We start from the raw sequence: 15,768 nt of genomic DNA on the forward strand, positions 1-15,768 counted from the left end.
TGATACCTTGTAGACGTTAAAATTACAAAAAATGTATCAATGTTATTCAAATTAGATGTAAATCATATTATACCTTGGTATCTATTAGGAAGCCCTCTAGTGGCCGGAATGGGTTATGCACAATGAGGTGAAAGTTCAAATGTTGCATCAAGAGCAGCTCTGTTCCTTTCTCTCGATTTTCCTGTAAATTTGCCACAAATTGCATGATGGATACGTTGAACTCTTCAACTTTGCAGGCTAGGTACACACACGTCATCCTGAAATAAAGTGAAAAACGGTATTGTCCGTGGGTCCTTAAAAACCAGTAGCTGCTATTTTTCATTTTTACACTAATTTTGTTGTTTTCATGTCAACTTGTTTCTTGTGGTACTACCAAAGCATGTTAAATATATGAGAAGTGAAAACATTTTTGCATGTCAGCATCCTGACACCCCCAAACATCTAATGCTTCATTCTTATAATCCTAAATATCACAAGTTATGTTTTTATGTCATATACAGCATTTCTGCTAAGAAATAAGCAAATATCTTTTTTAAATCACATGTTGCCAAAAATCATCAGTTTCAGCTGAAAACCTACAACTCTTGCCAGAGTTACATTTTAATTAAGAAACCACTAGTCTATAGAGAGCTTTTTACAGTGAATATTTTCAGGTAAACATTTGGGTCTGATGAGACTTGTTGGTCAAGGATGCACCTTGAACTCATTTTGACTGTTAAACTGCACTATTGACACTATGGTTTGTCACTTTGTTATTCAAAACATTCTTTGTACATTTTTTATTTGCTTTACTTATTTACAGATAGACATAATGCTTCATGGTGATGGTGGACAAAAAAACTATCAAAGTGATTATTTGTGAATTCAGTTTCCTTTCAAAGAAGAACTTTAGGTGACAGCAAACATCCTTATGGTAATGCCAAATTCAGTCAGACTTCCTATTACGTTGACAAAACGCAAAAAAAACCACAGAAAGCATTCTGAAAATGGAAAACATTAAACTATGCTGGGGAACAAGGAATCAACATTTAAAGGTAGTACATGCCTTGAAATTCAAAGTTTTAAACTTTTGCTCAAACATGTTCCCTGGAGAACTTTCAACCATGAAGTGGTAGATCAAAAGAGTATTGTTACAGTAAAGGCCTGAGAGTCTGAATATCTGTCCTCGAGGTGCACTCCACTTTATGCTCTTCAATTTCTTTTTATGTTGGTCAAAGTTTTCCACAGAAAACAATATATTATGTCCAATCACTAACTGAAAACAACAGTTACTTACATGATCCACTTAGGATGGTAGTTCATGACAGTGTTATGGATGTAAAACCTCTTCAAGTAGGTACAAGCAGTTGCCTGCAGAGATAATGAAATATACATAAGACAAAGATATAACAATGAGAAAGAGATATGACAGTCAGACAAATATAGATACAATTATGAAAACAAATTGTCATCTTGCACAATTAATTTTCAAAGGGAGGTGAACGAATCAAACAAAACAGATCCCAATATGTTTTGGCAAAGTTACATGATGTAAAATATATTTCTCCAAGCTTATTATATCTTTGGATAGTGCATAATTTTAAAAAATACTTGCCTACCAAATCTGAACAGCACTAAGTTCACAAGTAAAAGTTACATTCATTGGTTTAAGCAGTGCACACTTGTGGAAAATTTATTTCTCCAGCAAAAGGTGATGATTCTGTTATTGTTTTCCTGTTAAACAATGAGAATGTGTGAAAGATTAGCTGGTAAAGTTCTTGGACAATTACCCCCTGCACACTTACCCAAACCGAATTAACTGGAGAAGAGTAAATCTCCAGGGGTGACCATCCTCATACCATGTCAGAGATTTGGAAAAACAATGCAATTCTAGGGCAGTTACCCAATGGACACTTGCTCAAAGCACTATCCTCAACTTGAACTAGTAGGGAATAAATCTCCAGAGAGTGACTGTCCTCATACCATGCAGAAGACCAGACAAGCTGATGGAATTCTAGGACAGATACCCCTGGACAATTACACTTACCCTCTCAATAACATCAGACAAAACATGTAAGTCTGAAATATATGGGCAGTAATATCCAAGGGGCTGTTGTCCAGATACTAACAATAGGAATGATAAAAGTTATTTTGACATTCTGTCTGTAATGATATAATTCTACCTTGTTTGTTCTAGGAAAGACACCAACTCACAGGGAATAGTTAATTTCCATACTTTGATGACAAGAAGACTTATATGAAATGTTTCACCAATTGTGTTGGCAGTAAAACAAGGCTGCTTCTGATTGGTCTAGAGTTAAGCCATCCTTTTGTTTGAAGTACTGCATAAACCAATCATGTTGGACTTTTTTTAATATCAGAAATATAAATACAAATTTACACACTTGAAATGATTTGTAAACTACTTTTCACAGTTTTTTATGTAGTACTGAAATGTTCAGTCAGTATTTAGCAAAAACACAGCATCATATTATTATAGAAATTGTTTTTGTTGATTTTTATTGGTGATTCCCATACATGCATATATAAAGCAAGCTGGACAAGCATCTCTCATATCAGCATTTACCCTCTAACGGAAAAACAAAATACAGAGATTAAGATGCATCTTTGAAATAAATATAACTTTATTTCCGTGATATACATACAGTGTAGCTCATTTATTTTATTATTTTTGTCAGGCGACCACAATCTCTTCTGAACTTGGTGGTCAAACAATAAAAGCCAATACCACAGCACCCTGATGAAGTTGAAACCAAAATAACATCTTCATAGCATTTGAAGGAAGCATTATGTATCTCTCCTGTTTGGAAAGATTTTGAGTATGCCTGAAGAACATAAGGACCAGTCTCCATTTTGAAATAAATGCAACTTTCTTAGGGGGCCTTTCCATTGTTTTCATAAAATAGAACCCCCTAGGATTACCTTGCCTTGTAAAGTTGTTTGGTATGGGCCAAGTGAACTGCAGTCTTGCTTGATTTAGAACATATTTGACTCATAAGATGATGAAAAGTGATATTGTAGTAATAATAAGATATGTACAACCATTTCCTGTTCCCAGCCAATCTCAACCCTGACACAAAACTATCTAGTGGCTGGCAAGAGATAGCATCTAAAGTTCAATACAATAGACTCCCTAAGTCGCTGTGAATACTGACAATGGACCAATCAGAGGTAGAGCTTATAATTCAATGCTACACATCAGCAGGTTTCTTGTGGTACTACCAAATCATGTTAAATATATATGAAAGTGAAAACCTTTTTTGCATGTCAGCATCCTGACATCCCCCAAACATCTAATGCTTCATTCTTATAATCCTGAGTATCACGTTTGTTTTTATGTCATACAGCATTTCTGCTAACAAAATAGGCAAAACTCATTTTTTAAATCACAGATGTTGCCAAAATCTTCAGTTTCAGGTGAAAACCTACAACTCTTGCCAGAGTTACATTTTAATTAAGAAACCACAAGTCTATAGAGAAAGCTTTTTTAAAGTGAATATTTTCAGGTAACATTCGAGTCTGGTGAGACTTGTTAGTCAAGGTTGCACCTTGTGAACTCATTTTGATTGTTAAACTGCCGTATTGACACTGTGGTTTGTCACTTTGTTGTTCAAAACATTCTTAGTACATTTTTGTTAGCTTTACTTATCTACAGATATACATAATGTTTCATGTTGATGATAGACATACAAACTATCAAAGAGATTATTTGTGAATAAATTCACTTTCCTTTCCAAGAAGAACTTTAGGTGACAGCAAACATCCTTAAAGCATGATGCCTCATTCAGTCACTGATTTCCTATGACGTTGACAAAACACAAAACCAACCACACAAACAATTCTGAAAATGGAAAACATTCAACTGTTTGGGAACAAGGAATCCATATGTAAGGTAGTACATGCCTTGAAATTTAAAGTCTTAAACTTTTGCTAAAACTTGTCCCCTGGAGAACTTCAACCATTCATGGGTAGATCAGAAGACAATAATTGTTACAGTAAAGGCTTGAGAGTCTGAATATCTGTCCTCAAGGTGCACTCCACTTTACGCCCTTCAATTTTTTTTAAGGAGGTCAAAGTTTTCCACAGAAAACAATATATTATGTCCACTCACTAACTGAAAACAAGAGTTACTTACATGATCCACTTAGGATGGTAGTTCATGACAGTGTTATGGATGTAAAACCTCTTCAAGTAGGTACAAGCAGTTGCCTGCAGAGATAATGAAATATACACAAATAAGACACAGATATGAAATATACAACGAGACAGAGCTAATATGACATTCAGACAAATACAGATACAATTATGGAAACAAATTGTCATCTTGCACCATTAAAATTCAAAGACAGGTGTTGGAATCAAACAAAACAGATCCCAATATGTTTTGGCATAATTACACGATGTAAAATATATTTCTCCAAGCTTATAATGTCTTTGGATGGTGCATAATTTTAAAAAAACTTACCAACCAAATCAGAACAGCATTGAGATCACAAGTAAAAGTTACATTCATTGGGTTAAACAGTGCACAATTGGAAAATTCATTTCTCCAGCAAAAAGTGATGAATTCTGTTATTGTTTTCCTGTTAAACAATGGGAGTGTGTGAAAGATTAGCTGGCAAAGTTCTTGGACAATTACCCCCTGCACACACATCCAAACTAGATTAACTGGCATGGAATAAATCTCCAGGGGGTGACTGTCCTCATACCATGTCAGAGATTTGAAAAATACAATGCAATTCTAGGGCAGTTACCCCTGGACACTTGCCCAAAACCCTATTCTCAACTGGCATGGAATAAATCTCCAGGGGGTGACTGTCCTCATACCATGCAGAAGACCAGACAAGCTGAAGGAATTCTAGGACAGATACCCCTGGACAATTACACTTACCCCAGACCAAACATGTAAGTTTGAAATATATGGGCAGTAATGTCCAGGGGCTGTTGTCCAGATCCTAAAAATAGGAATGATAAAAAGTTATTTTGACATTCTGTCTGTAATGATGTAATTCTACATTGTTTGTTTTAGGAAAGACACCAACTCACAGGGAATAGTTAATTTCCATACTTTGATGAAAAGACATATGAAATGTTTCACCAATTGTGTTAGCAGTAAAACAAGGCTGCTTCTGATTGGTCAAGAGTAAAGCCATCCTTTTGTTTGAAGTACTGCATAAACCAATCATGTTGGACTTTTTTATGACCAGAAATATAAATACAAATTTACACACTTGAAATGATTTGTAAAATTCTTTGCACAGTTTTTATGTGTAGTACTGAAAGGTTCAGTCAGTATTTAGCAAAAATACAGCATCATTATTGTAGAAATTGTTTTTGTAGATTTTTACTGGTGATTCATATACATGCATTTATAAAGCAAGCTGGACAAGCATCTCTCATATCAGCATTTACCCTCTTACAAAAAAAAAAAACTTAAAAAATGCAGAGATTAAGATGCATCTTTGAAATAAATATAACTTTATTTCCATGATATACATACAGTGTAGCTCATTTATTGTATTATTTTGTCTGACGGCCACAATCTCTTCTGAACTTGGTGGTCAAACAATAAAAGCCAATACCACAGCACCCTGATGAAGTTGAAACCAAAAATAACATCTTCACAGCATTTGAGGGAAGGATTATGTATCTCTCCTGTTTGGAAAGATTTTGAGAATGCCTGAAGAACATAAGGACCAGTCTCCATTTTGAAATAAATGCAACTTTCTTAGGGGGTCTTTCCATTGTTTTCATAAAATAGAACCCCCTAGAATTACCTTGCCTTGTAAAGTTGTTCTGTATAGGCCAAGTGTAGTGCAGTCTTGCTAGATTTAGAACATTTATGATTCCTAGGACGGTGAAAAGTGATGTTGTAGTAATAATAAGATATGTACAACCATTTCCTGTTCCTAGCCAAGCTTAACACCAGTACAAATTTTATCAGGTGACTGGCAAGAGATAGCATCGAAAGTTCAAGGTAACAGAAAAAATAATGACCTAAACTCTATAGCTCTTTGGAAAACTTTGTCTCTCATAGTGATTGGGGCAAAATTCCTCCAAATTTCAATTTACTGAAAAATAAATTTTTAAATACGAACACTTCTAGCTGAAATTCCCTTTACCTCAAAAAAATTTGTAGCAAACATTTGGACACGCACACATAAAAAACAGTGGAAATTAACACTTGCCTTGGGGGGTCTTGTTGATGAATTAGACAAAACATACCCCCTAAGATTATATTGAATAGAACTCTACTTATAACCCTGGCCCAAGCATTCTTTCATCTTGCCAGAACACTTGAAATCTCCCTATAAAATCTGATACAATAAAATATTCCATCACTGATACACTACTGGTATACACTAATTGCTTACCTGACAATTTCTCATTCAAAGTAATGCCTTGTTTTCATTGACAGACAAAATGCTGCATATTTATTGACACCTGTAACCTGCATAGTAATTTATGTAACATTTGTTTTGCATAATTATTGCTCCGTGATTGTAGAGAAAGGTGAACAATAATCAGAACATAAAGTATCCACACGAAAGTCAGATTTATTTTGATTTTTAACCCTTTAAGTGCTGTAATTTTTCCCACCAAGATTTCACTGCCACATTTTACAAATCTTTTATGAATTTTTCTGAAATTCTTTGATAATTTTAGACCAAATGGACATCATATTTTAATGGCTACAGTTTTTTATCAAAATTTGGCAGAAATCTGAGAAAAATTGACTGTGGTATATTTTATAAAGGTGAGAAAAATTGATGTTGGTGCTCAAAGGGTTAAGTCTTTTATGGAACATTGGAGACTAAAATATCAGTTACAATATCCATTTATCTGAATTGTCAGCAATAATGTTTGGCATGCTGAAGCCTGCTGTCAAAACTTTAAATTTAAACAAGTTTACCCCTCAACCCTTTAAACACCATGGTTTGGTCCAAACCCAGTGTTATTAATGGTAATTATCGACCTGTTTACTGGGAAATGGGGATGAACAGGTTGAGCTATCCCAAACACCTTGACTACTATGAATATTGTCTACACTGGGAAAATTTTCACATAACACATATAGTTGTATGGTGTCAAAAAAAGAAATTCCAGGAAAATCACAAATTAACTCAAAAGTTTAAAAAGTGTTTCATTTAGGGGGCACGGCTGCAGTTAGAGAGGTTTCCCATTTTGAAACATTAGAAATGCAGTTCACAGTTTTCCTATTTATATTTTGGAAGACCAAAATAGTTGCATCGTAGCAATGAAGTCAAGCTTGAAAGGGACAAACACCCTCATATATTTAAATACAATAGTCCATTGCAGTCAGAAAGTATAATGTCTTCATTTTTCAATGGTGGCAGTATGGTTATCAGTCTCTGGGTAAAATAGATACCTCTCTCTCTCTCTCTTTGGCCACTTGGTGGCGATATACACGATAGCTGCGACAGGAACAGAATCTAGACACTCATCAGGAACTGTTCGTCAGCTGCCCTCGATTGCTGAAAAAAAATAAGGATGATGAGTGGTGTTGCTGATATACAGGAAGGTAGGTAAGTAATTTTTGAACCGTTTTTACCATTTCTGTCATCCAAAACACAAACCCAGCTAACATGTGTGGAACATCCTGGTAAAATTGACCATTAGATTTTACAGAGTATTAACCTGCTGTAAAGCCGAGTAGTTGATACGTACAGATTTGGCTCAGTACCAAGTTTTACTGACTTGGCAGATGGGGAAGTGATTCTCTCTGGCAGGATGACAAAAGGAAATAGTAAGTCTGTGTTGCTTTCTATTTGTCTGTCTGTCCTGTTCTCCATTCACCCATTCACACGGTGAACCAATTTCCAACAACCCCTTTCTTCAATGAACAGACCCAATTAATCAGGGAACACAATGAGGACTATTCCAATATTGCATCAATGTAGGGGTGAGCAGCATTGTTACCTCAGAAATTCTTTGTCTTTTGATAAACGTCTCATCTTCCTCAGCTTGTAGCTTCTCTTCCAATTTTCGTCTGTATCTGTGGGTAAAAAAGAAAATTGACCATTTTGAACACTATGGTTTGGCCCAAATAAATTGTTATCTGACTTTGGAACTGTTTACAAGAAATTTGGGAGAACAGCTTAAAATCTGACTCTGAAATGAGATATTTCTTTGTGAATAGGTTCAACATTTTCAGAAGTTTGAGAGAATAATAACATATGCCGACAACGAACTTTACATAGTCTACCTCTTCTACCAGAGTTCAAATGATGTTTTCCTTTATTGTGTTGTCGTAACCTGTATCCCTTTTTTCTCAATATAATAATAATATTTTATTGCTTGGTTGTAAATATAGGATTTACATCACATTTATGACCATAAAAGTGTATTATAAAATAAGTTAAAACTTTAAAGATAAAGTAATACAGTATAATAGCTGACAATAAATATAACTAGGTATTTCTTTGTTTATATAAAGTAAAAATATAATCTGCAAATTTTTCATTAAAAGACATGAATGAATGAGGATTCAGTACAGAATTTGAGTTGTATAGTCACATTTAGTTGAGTTAATGTAGATTCCTTGCTGTAATTCTGAAGCACGCAAAATAAATTGGGGTCCTAACCCTTCAATGCCCCATCACAAAATAACTAAGGAATTATGTTTCTAATGAGTAAGCTTTTATTATTGACAGCCCCTAGTCTGATAGGAATCTCTTTCAGATCCAACTGATGATGGATGCTGGCATGATGGAGCACTATAAAAAAGTTGTACTTGAGTGTTCAATACATTTGCCATGGTTACAATCCATATATACCGGTAGTAATTATGCTAGTTTTAACAAGTTGCCACTTCTGATGGATGATATGCACGTATACAGAGTTGTAAAAATCCACATTATCAGTTTTGTTCATACCCTTGTATATTTTGATCTGCATAATGAGCGGTAGAAAAAAAACTAAGAAAATGTGATTACTTTAATATGATTGAACTGACAACATTTCAACACTAATTGCATTTACGCTATCTACATGTGGTTGCATTTTTTTTTTACAAATTGTAAAATTAAAATTTCTTTATTTTAAATTTGTCCACTTTCAACTTTTTGGTCTGGTTCTCCATTTCTACTTTCAATGACAAACAGTCACTCAATATTCAATGGAATTCAAAACCTGCAGTCACTGGAATTTGAATCACCAAATCAAATCTACCGTATTCAAAAGAGAAGCCAATCAAATTCATTCTTTGCCAATCATTTGTCCAATCACAGCAGCTGTTCTGTAACATCTTTCACACATGATGGAGTTAAAGGTATACTGTCACCTGTTCCAATTTTGCCACAGTTACCGTGGAAAGAGAGAATCTAACCAATCACAGATTTTAAGAGGGTGACCGCTTTTTAAAAACAGCGCCCTCACATTGGTAGTGTGAATACCAAGGAACACCCCTTTGACCATATATGGCATATTTAAATTACAGGTGACTGTATACCTTTAAGATGCTGATGTATATACTCACATTTCACTCTCTGGGTTGAGTTCTTGGTTTCTACATCTCTCAAGTTTCTCTTCAAGATACTGTATTTTCCCAGCATCCAATGGGTCAATGTGTTTCACCATGTATCGTATTCCTATGGTGATAAAACATGGCAACAAAAATACATGATTCAGTTCTTACAGGATGGTAGCCTTGAACTTGGTCCTATGAAATACTGACCCTTGACTAAAATCTGCCCTGATGAACACACTGCAACTGTGACCTTTGAACTATTGACATTAAATGTACACTTTGAGAACTTGTCTTTATCCTGTTTATATCTCTTGGATCTCCTGCATTCATCAATTTACACATATGTAACGGAAAAAGCAGCTCGCCAATTCTATGATCCAATGATACACTAAAACTGAATCACCAAGAATATGAAAAGGTGACCTACGAACTCAGTATCTTTCACAAAGATTGCACAAAATATTTGATTCTATTGTTCACTGCCAAGCTCCTTCATTACTGATGGTACATGTATAGTAAAGAGGTACCCTACAAGAACATCGTTACCAGCATTGGAATGAGAAGAAGTCTGAAAGTTTTTTTACCCTTTCACCATCATGGTTTAGCCCAAAACCCCACTGTTTTCAAGGGTCAATGTGGAGCTTTTTACACTGGGAATGCGGGTTAAAAAGTTTCATAAACGTTCTGTAAATATACCAATGCTATCTTTGGCCCAGAACAAAAGAAAAACTGTGAGAAATTCAGAAGTACATGTACATGATACACTCCCTGTATAAACCAAACAACTTTCTACAACTGTATGTTGTATTTTACAGGCAATGATGTCTATCACTTTTTATGATAAACTTTCTACCAGTGGAGTGTTGACCTATGATTCTCATTAGATCTGAAAACAGAGGGGCAGCGGGTGCACGCCAGTGGCAGGAATGAAACAGACAATTTTTTTCTATGTTCTGAAAATTGGCAAATTCATTTTCTCAGATTTTTCATGGCATGCATATAATTTTACCTCTAAATTTCCGCACCTTTCATCACAAACCTTCGTGTCAACATTTTTTGTGAAAAGCTTTATGGCTGCAAAATTATTATTAGCAATTTTATTCTGATAAGCTCACCAACCCCTTATTTTCATTCCATTTTGGACCAACCTTTTTCAAAGATCTAAGGATACACCTCTTGAAGACTCATATCAGAAGTAAAACACACACTGTTGAAGTATAAAAATGTCATAAAATCTGAGACATACTTTTGATCTGTTCCACCGTCTGCTTCAGAAGATCTCTGTTGCCCTTGCCAACCAATGCCTCGGTGACATAACTGAAATCAACACATGACATACATTACCAACAGTGACAATGGGAGTTACTATACCACTAGCTTTAATGATCAATGGCTTTCTTTGCACACTGCAACAGCATCACAGACAAAAAACTAATTTTTGTAAAGACAGGAACTCGTTAGGTAGAGCTGGTCTTCCAATGAAAGACGATAAGGCTGGTGAGTGTGGGGCAATTTTGTTTTCTCTCAGATTATGAACCCCGCACCTCCAAGTATCTTTGTATTCTGTTAGCCTAATGTATAGTTCTAACAGGTGAGTATGAATGCGCTGGAGAATACACTTTTCTCAAGTGAAAAGGTTTTCTCCTAGCTTCATACTCACCTGTTAGGCTCCCACCCACCTCCCTCACTACTCATAACCTGGTGTATGATTTTGAGGCGATGGGCGTCTCGAACATAAACTGTGTGGAGATGTAGGGTGGGTGAGTTTATTTTTATCGACGGGTAAAACGGCTTGTATTAGAGAACATAGCCAAACGTATAGTTCTAACAGGTGAGTATGTATATGCCAGAGAAGTGTCATTTCTCTCTGCTCAACATGTATTAATGCCACTCAGCTTGAATACAGCTGAAGTATATTGCTTCAGCCTTTTTTTTAACTTTTCGTAAACCTTTTACGAAACAATGTCACCATTACTAGGGAATTTAATGTCTTGCCACTTGCTTTGCATGTTCCAGTAGTTACAGATTACATAACTGAAAAGTTTCAACTGATGTGCCAAGCTTTTACAACTGAAAATTGTTCATTCCAGTAAAGCCTTTACAGATGGAATTTTTATGAACGTTAAATTTTGTAGATCTGTTCTCAAAATTGTCATTCCCTCAGACACCAACATTAGCATCTTTACTTTCACTAATTGCCATGTACATTTCTTGGTAAATTTATTCTGAAACATGTATACACTAACAAATGGGTACAACGACTTTGTACATCTTATACATGTATTCCCCCCCCCCCCCATCTTTTCAGAGTGTTCTCCTAAATGTTTTGACAAAATACACCATGAATATCTCCTTTACCAGTAAACATGAATTTTCACCATGGGCATGGATGTATTGAGATAGTAGGGAGATATTTATTGATGGTTGTTAAAGGTACATCACTGTAAACAGAAGCAGACAACAAAACAGAATTTCTCTTAACTTGTGATCATGATTTAGGAAAGGTATAATGGTCAAAATTTGCTACAAACAATTGCTTTCACGATCAGTTTTCTGCTGAAAACACGTCAAAAGTCTTCTTGAAAAATGTCAGTATTCTTGAAAAATGTCAGTACATTTATAATTCATATCACAGTATACACTGTATCATTGAACATGCAAGTCTACTGCTTGAGGGCTCCCTTCAATTTGCCCAGCCACCACACCACAACATCCCAGAAGAAAGTCAGCCATGTCAATTCATAGAAGAATTATGCAACCCACTTCGAACAAATTATTCAATATACATAAAAAGTTTACACAAGTCTTCAACTGAAAAGAACTTGTTTGTAAATCTTTTGCACTTTGTGCTCAAATGTAATTTTAAATTTAATAAACTTCCTCTTGTTTTTCTATTTCAACAATTTTTCTTTCATGGCTAAAAACTGTGCATTTGTTTATAATCCAAGCTCACTAACTAGCAAAACTTAATTACCACTCTTTTCGTTATAAGTTACAAGTTACAGATACTTTAACTCATTAAAATTACAGTTTTTCCTTTAAAACCTGACACAGAGAGAAATGGTTTACCTTTCAGATTCATCAATTAAGAATGACAAAATACCCTGTCACTTTTCCCTTATGTGCCTGTATCAATGTATATGAAATATCAGTTCATGTTGTTTTCTCATCCAGAATTCTCTAAAGAAACAAGAAAAGGATCACATTTTTGTCATAATTTGTGTATAATTTAGGAATTTCATAATAATGAATACAACTTGCCAACCAGAATTACAATTTGAAAACATCTAGATATCTCTGATATATTAAAGTTATATATATCCGGCCAAAGCATCATGTTTTTGTCATTGTGTATACTTGGAATTTCACAACGAATGATTTGCCAACCAGACTTTCAATTTGCAAACATACCCATATCTCTGATATATAACTCTGATGACAAAAGACCTCGCAAAAATAACCAACTGAATGACACAATTCCTGGCTGGTACCATGCATTTCATTCAATTAATTATGGGCACGTAGCTTTAATACTCTTGACACCAAAACAAATCCATCTTACACCCCTATCCTTGTTGAAGAAACTCACCAGTCCTCAAAAGCCCTAGGCAACATATATGATATCTTCAATGGTATTGTTGGAGAAATGACCTCTGACCTTAGCCACATGTATGTACATGTATTCAATAGAATTGATCGCGTGATCAAGAAGTAGGTCATCAAAAACACCTTATGTTAGTGTAAAGTGCTGTAATTTACACCAGTTCATAACATGAATAACTTATAGGTCACATGACACAAATATCTATATCTGCAATGCTAAGGGGCCCTATTTACCAACAGCTATCAGCTCTGTACCTGTCTACAGCTGGTTTACTCAGACACACCTATACACAATGGCTGCTGCTACTGAACGCAAAGTTTTGGAAGAAATCGGTGAAGATTTCCTGTGTTGTACCATCTGTCTGGAGCAGTTCAAGTCTCCTAAAATTCTACCATGTCTGCATACATTCTGTGAGCAGTGTTTAGTCACACTGGTTGAGAAGACTGGATCTCTCAACTGTCCAGAATGTCGACAGCAATATCAGCTTCCTGTTGGAGGAGTGCCAGCGATAAAAGGCAACTTCTTTATGAGCAATCTGATTGAAATATTCAAGCAACAACTGGACTCTCTGCGAGGAACGGAGACCAAATGTGAAGCTTGTCAAGAAAATACAGCATCTCACAGGTGTGTGGAGTGCAGACATTACCTTTGCAACAACTGTGTTAGGGCGCATAGAAAACTACCAGTCACACAGACACATCAACTCATGACCATTGGAGAATATGAAATAGCAATGACAACCAGTCCTGTTACAATTCAAGCAGTGGAATATTGCAGTGTTCACACAAAGAATGAGGTCAAATTTTACTGTGAAACCTGTCAGGTACCTGTCTGTACAGACTGCACCATAGTCAAACACCGCATACCAGAACATGTACACAGAGATTTGAAAGATGCAGCAGATGAGTATCTTACAGAATTGAAAGCCATGGTGGACAAACTGAAAGTGAAAGAACAGGAAGCTGAAAAGAACAAAACCCTGGCCAAGCAGATACACACTGATCTTACAGAGCATTGCAGCAGAGAAGAAAGGAAGGTGAGAATGAAAGCAGAAGAAATCATCAAGAAAATAAAGAGAGAAGAGCAGAGACTGATAGATGAACTGAAAAACAATTACAAAATGAAAATTAAAAATGCAGCTGCTGATATTGATGAAATGGAATTAAAACATGGTAACATTAAGAGTGCAGGCAATTACATAGAGACACTGATGCATCATGGGAATGCTGCTCAACTTCTCTCAACAAAGGGTGATATTGGCTCTCGCATCAAGCAACTCATTACCATGGAAACTACAGCAAAACCTGAACAGCAGGACCTCATATTCACACCATATAAGTTCTGTGAGCATGGATCTCTGGGAATTCTTGAGTTGTTGAAAATTGAAATCTCCAAGTGTACAGTTGAAAACATTCCGAAACAACTCCTGAAAGGTGACTCTGCAGATCTACTGATCACAACCAGAGATTCCACAGGAAAACAAGTCATCCCAAAACAACAAGTGAAAGCCAAGGTAAGAAAACCTGATGCATCATGGGAAGACATCAATGTTGTTGATAACAGAGATGGTACACACAGAGTTACAGTGGCTGGACAATTGGATGGAAAATATCAAGTTACCATGACAATAGGAGATCAACCAATACCAGGCTGTCCTGTCATCATACCTGTCATCAAAGGATTGGTGAAGACCATTGGCAGTGAAGGAAGTGCTGAGGAACAGTACAATGAACCCTGGAGTGTGGCCATAAACAAAGACAGAGACATTGTCACTGCAGATACAGGAAATAATAGGTTGCAGATAACCACCAGAGAGGGAAAGTTTAAGAAAAGTTTGAAATTCAAACATTCTTTCACAGCACGTGATATAGCTATATCAAGTGACAATGCATACCATAGTTTAGATTACAACAATAAGCAAGTAGTTGTCAGTGATGAGAATGGACATGTCATCAGATACTTTGGACAAAATGAGTTGAAAGATCCACATGGTATTGGGATTAGTCCTGTAGATGGCAATGTCTATGTTACAGACAGGGATGGGCATTGTGTCAGGGTTTATACACAACATGGCAAATACCTTAGGTCATTCGGTTCAAAAGGTAAAGGTCAAGGGCAATTTAATTGTCCCTGGGGTGTAGTCGTAGCAACTACTGGAATGGTATTTGTAGCAGATTGCATTAACAAGCGTATCCAGGTATTCAATGCACATGACCAGTATTTGTATTCCTTTGATTGTCAGAGTGGGGATGGTCAGATGAGATATCCCAAGGGAATAGCAATTGAAAATGATAAATATGTCTATGTTACTACTGTGATCCCTAGTAGTGTACTGAAGTTTGAGAGTAGTGGTAAGTTTGTTTGTCGTATTGATAGTGATAGGGATGGGCTGAACTGCCCCTCTGGTATAGCACTGACAGATGATGTATCTTGCAGGGTGGTTGTAGCTGACAGGGACAATCACTGCATCAAAGTGTTTGTACAGTGATAACATCACAATAAATTTTACCAGACTGTTTTGTTGATTGATATCGGTCACAGTAGAGATGGGTAAGACTGGAATTGTAAATCAGGTGAATGAAGGTGATAAATGGATGAGTTATTTCAATATTTCATCACAATTTGATAATAATATAAAAATACACAAGATACTGCAACAAGTTGAAGAAAATTT

General features: G+C 35.8%; 1 protein-coding gene and 1 long non-coding RNA gene across 6 annotated transcripts in view; both read right to left on the reverse strand.

The window, feature by feature from the left end:
* Positions 1–15,768, reverse strand: part of LOC139123513 (cyclin-H-like) — a 44,510-nt gene that overhangs the window by 15,134 nt on the left and 13,608 nt on the right. For 3 of the 5 annotated variants that reach the window (XM_070689679.1, XM_070689677.1, XM_070689681.1), the window contains 4 exons: positions 10,737–10,807; positions 9,500–9,611; positions 7,942–8,017; positions 5,450–7,496 (listed from right to left, as the gene is read on the reverse strand). The exons of 1 other annotated variant lie outside the window; for it this stretch is intronic. In XM_070689679.1, the coding sequence (XP_070545780.1) occupies positions 7,455–7,496; positions 7,942–8,017; positions 9,500–9,611; positions 10,737–10,807 (301 nt within the window). In that variant the 3' untranslated portion in view covers positions 5,450–7,454. Of the gene's footprint in view, positions 1–5,449; positions 7,497–7,941; positions 8,018–9,499; positions 9,612–10,736; positions 10,808–15,768 lie in introns of those variants that run through there. One more of the 5 variants, XM_070689678.1, reaches the window with a different exon arrangement.
* LOC139123515 (uncharacterized) lies at positions 148–1,868 on the reverse strand. Its single transcript, XR_011549705.1, has 3 exons — positions 1,785–1,868; positions 1,277–1,350; positions 148–257 (listed from the first exon to the last, which is right to left on the reverse strand). It is a non-coding gene; the product is annotated as an uncharacterized lncRNA (long non-coding RNA).

Source organism: Ptychodera flava, assembly GCF_041260155.1.
Source record: "Ptychodera flava strain L36383 chromosome 23 unlocalized genomic scaffold, AS_Pfla_20210202 Scaffold_23__1_contigs__length_28996876_pilon, whole genome shotgun sequence".
Taxonomy (NCBI): domain Eukaryota; kingdom Metazoa; phylum Hemichordata; class Enteropneusta; family Ptychoderidae; genus Ptychodera; species Ptychodera flava.